The 871-nt window shown below is 63.9% G+C and overlaps 1 protein-coding gene across 2 annotated transcripts in view; it reads left to right on the top strand.

The window, feature by feature from the left end:
• The first annotated feature begins 493 nt into the window (after positions 1 to 493).
• Positions 494 to 871, top strand: part of Sde2 (SDE2 telomere maintenance homolog) — a 12,740-nt gene continuing 12,362 nt past the window's right edge. The window contains exon 1 of one of the 2 annotated variants that reach the window (XM_005348959.3): positions 494 to 692. In XM_005348959.3, coding sequence (XP_005349016.1) covers positions 573 to 692 — 120 coding nt within the window. In that variant the 5' untranslated portion in view covers positions 494 to 572. The remainder of the gene's footprint in view (positions 693 to 871) is intronic. The other variant, XM_026779626.1, reaches the window with a different exon arrangement.

Raw genomic sequence — 871 nt, 5'->3', positions numbered from 1 at the left:
AGGAAACGAACGTAAACCTAGAGGGAACTAGGCGGGCAGGGGCTGTGGTTCGGGGACCACGGGAGGCCGTTCCCCAGGAGCCAGGGGGGCCTCGCGGGTGGAGGAAGCCGCCACCGAGCCCGCGTTCTCCCGGCAGCATCGGGGAGCAGGGCCTTCCGGGCCACAGTTCTCCCAGACCCAAAAATAGCTGCAGGAACGCGAGTGGAGCTCTGGCCTGCGGCGCTGGGCGGAGTCACAGCCGGCCTTATCATTGACAGGCACAGCGCTCCAGCCGCGCCCAGAGCTGGCCCTTTATAGCCGGTCCCTCGAGCCCCGCCCTAGCAACCGCCCCTAGCAACGCCTAGCCTCGCGCTCAGGGGTCTTATCGGCCTCCAGCAGGCCTTTCCTGTCCCCTCCCCCACGCCAGCCTCGCGACGCCGGGCCACGTGACTGCCCCCCGGGAAGGCGGGGTGAGTGGAACCACGCGGGGCGGGGCGCGGCGCTGGGGCGGAGGCTGTCGTCATCAAGACGCGACCAGATGGTTGTGTCGCCTACTGTTTGTCAGCGGCTGGAGGTTCCGTTTCCCAGGCGAAATGGCGGAGCCTGCGGTGCTGGCGTGGGTTCGCGGCCCCGGAACCGGGTGCAAGGCGCTGCCGTGGGCTTCGGCTAGGTGCTCCGTGCGCGATGTTGTCTACCGACACTGCCAGGAACAGGTGAGGATCGCGGTGGGGGAAGGAGACTCACCAGGCCGGGCTGGGTTTGTCGTGGGTGCGTCTGTCCTCTGAACTTTAAAATTTTGAGACTGAGAATTCTCCAGTTTCAGATGCTTCCGATCAGTATTGAGACCTTCCTCTGGTATTCTATGATGGTAGTTGGTTTTTTTTTTTTTTTT

Source organism: Microtus ochrogaster, chromosome 6 (genome assembly GCF_000317375.1).
Source record: "Microtus ochrogaster isolate Prairie Vole_2 chromosome 6, MicOch1.0, whole genome shotgun sequence".
In the NCBI taxonomy this organism is placed as follows: domain Eukaryota; kingdom Metazoa; phylum Chordata; class Mammalia; order Rodentia; family Cricetidae; genus Microtus; species Microtus ochrogaster.
The sequence above is the reverse complement of the archived record's forward strand: the minus strand, read 5'-3'. Positions and strand labels throughout refer to the sequence as shown.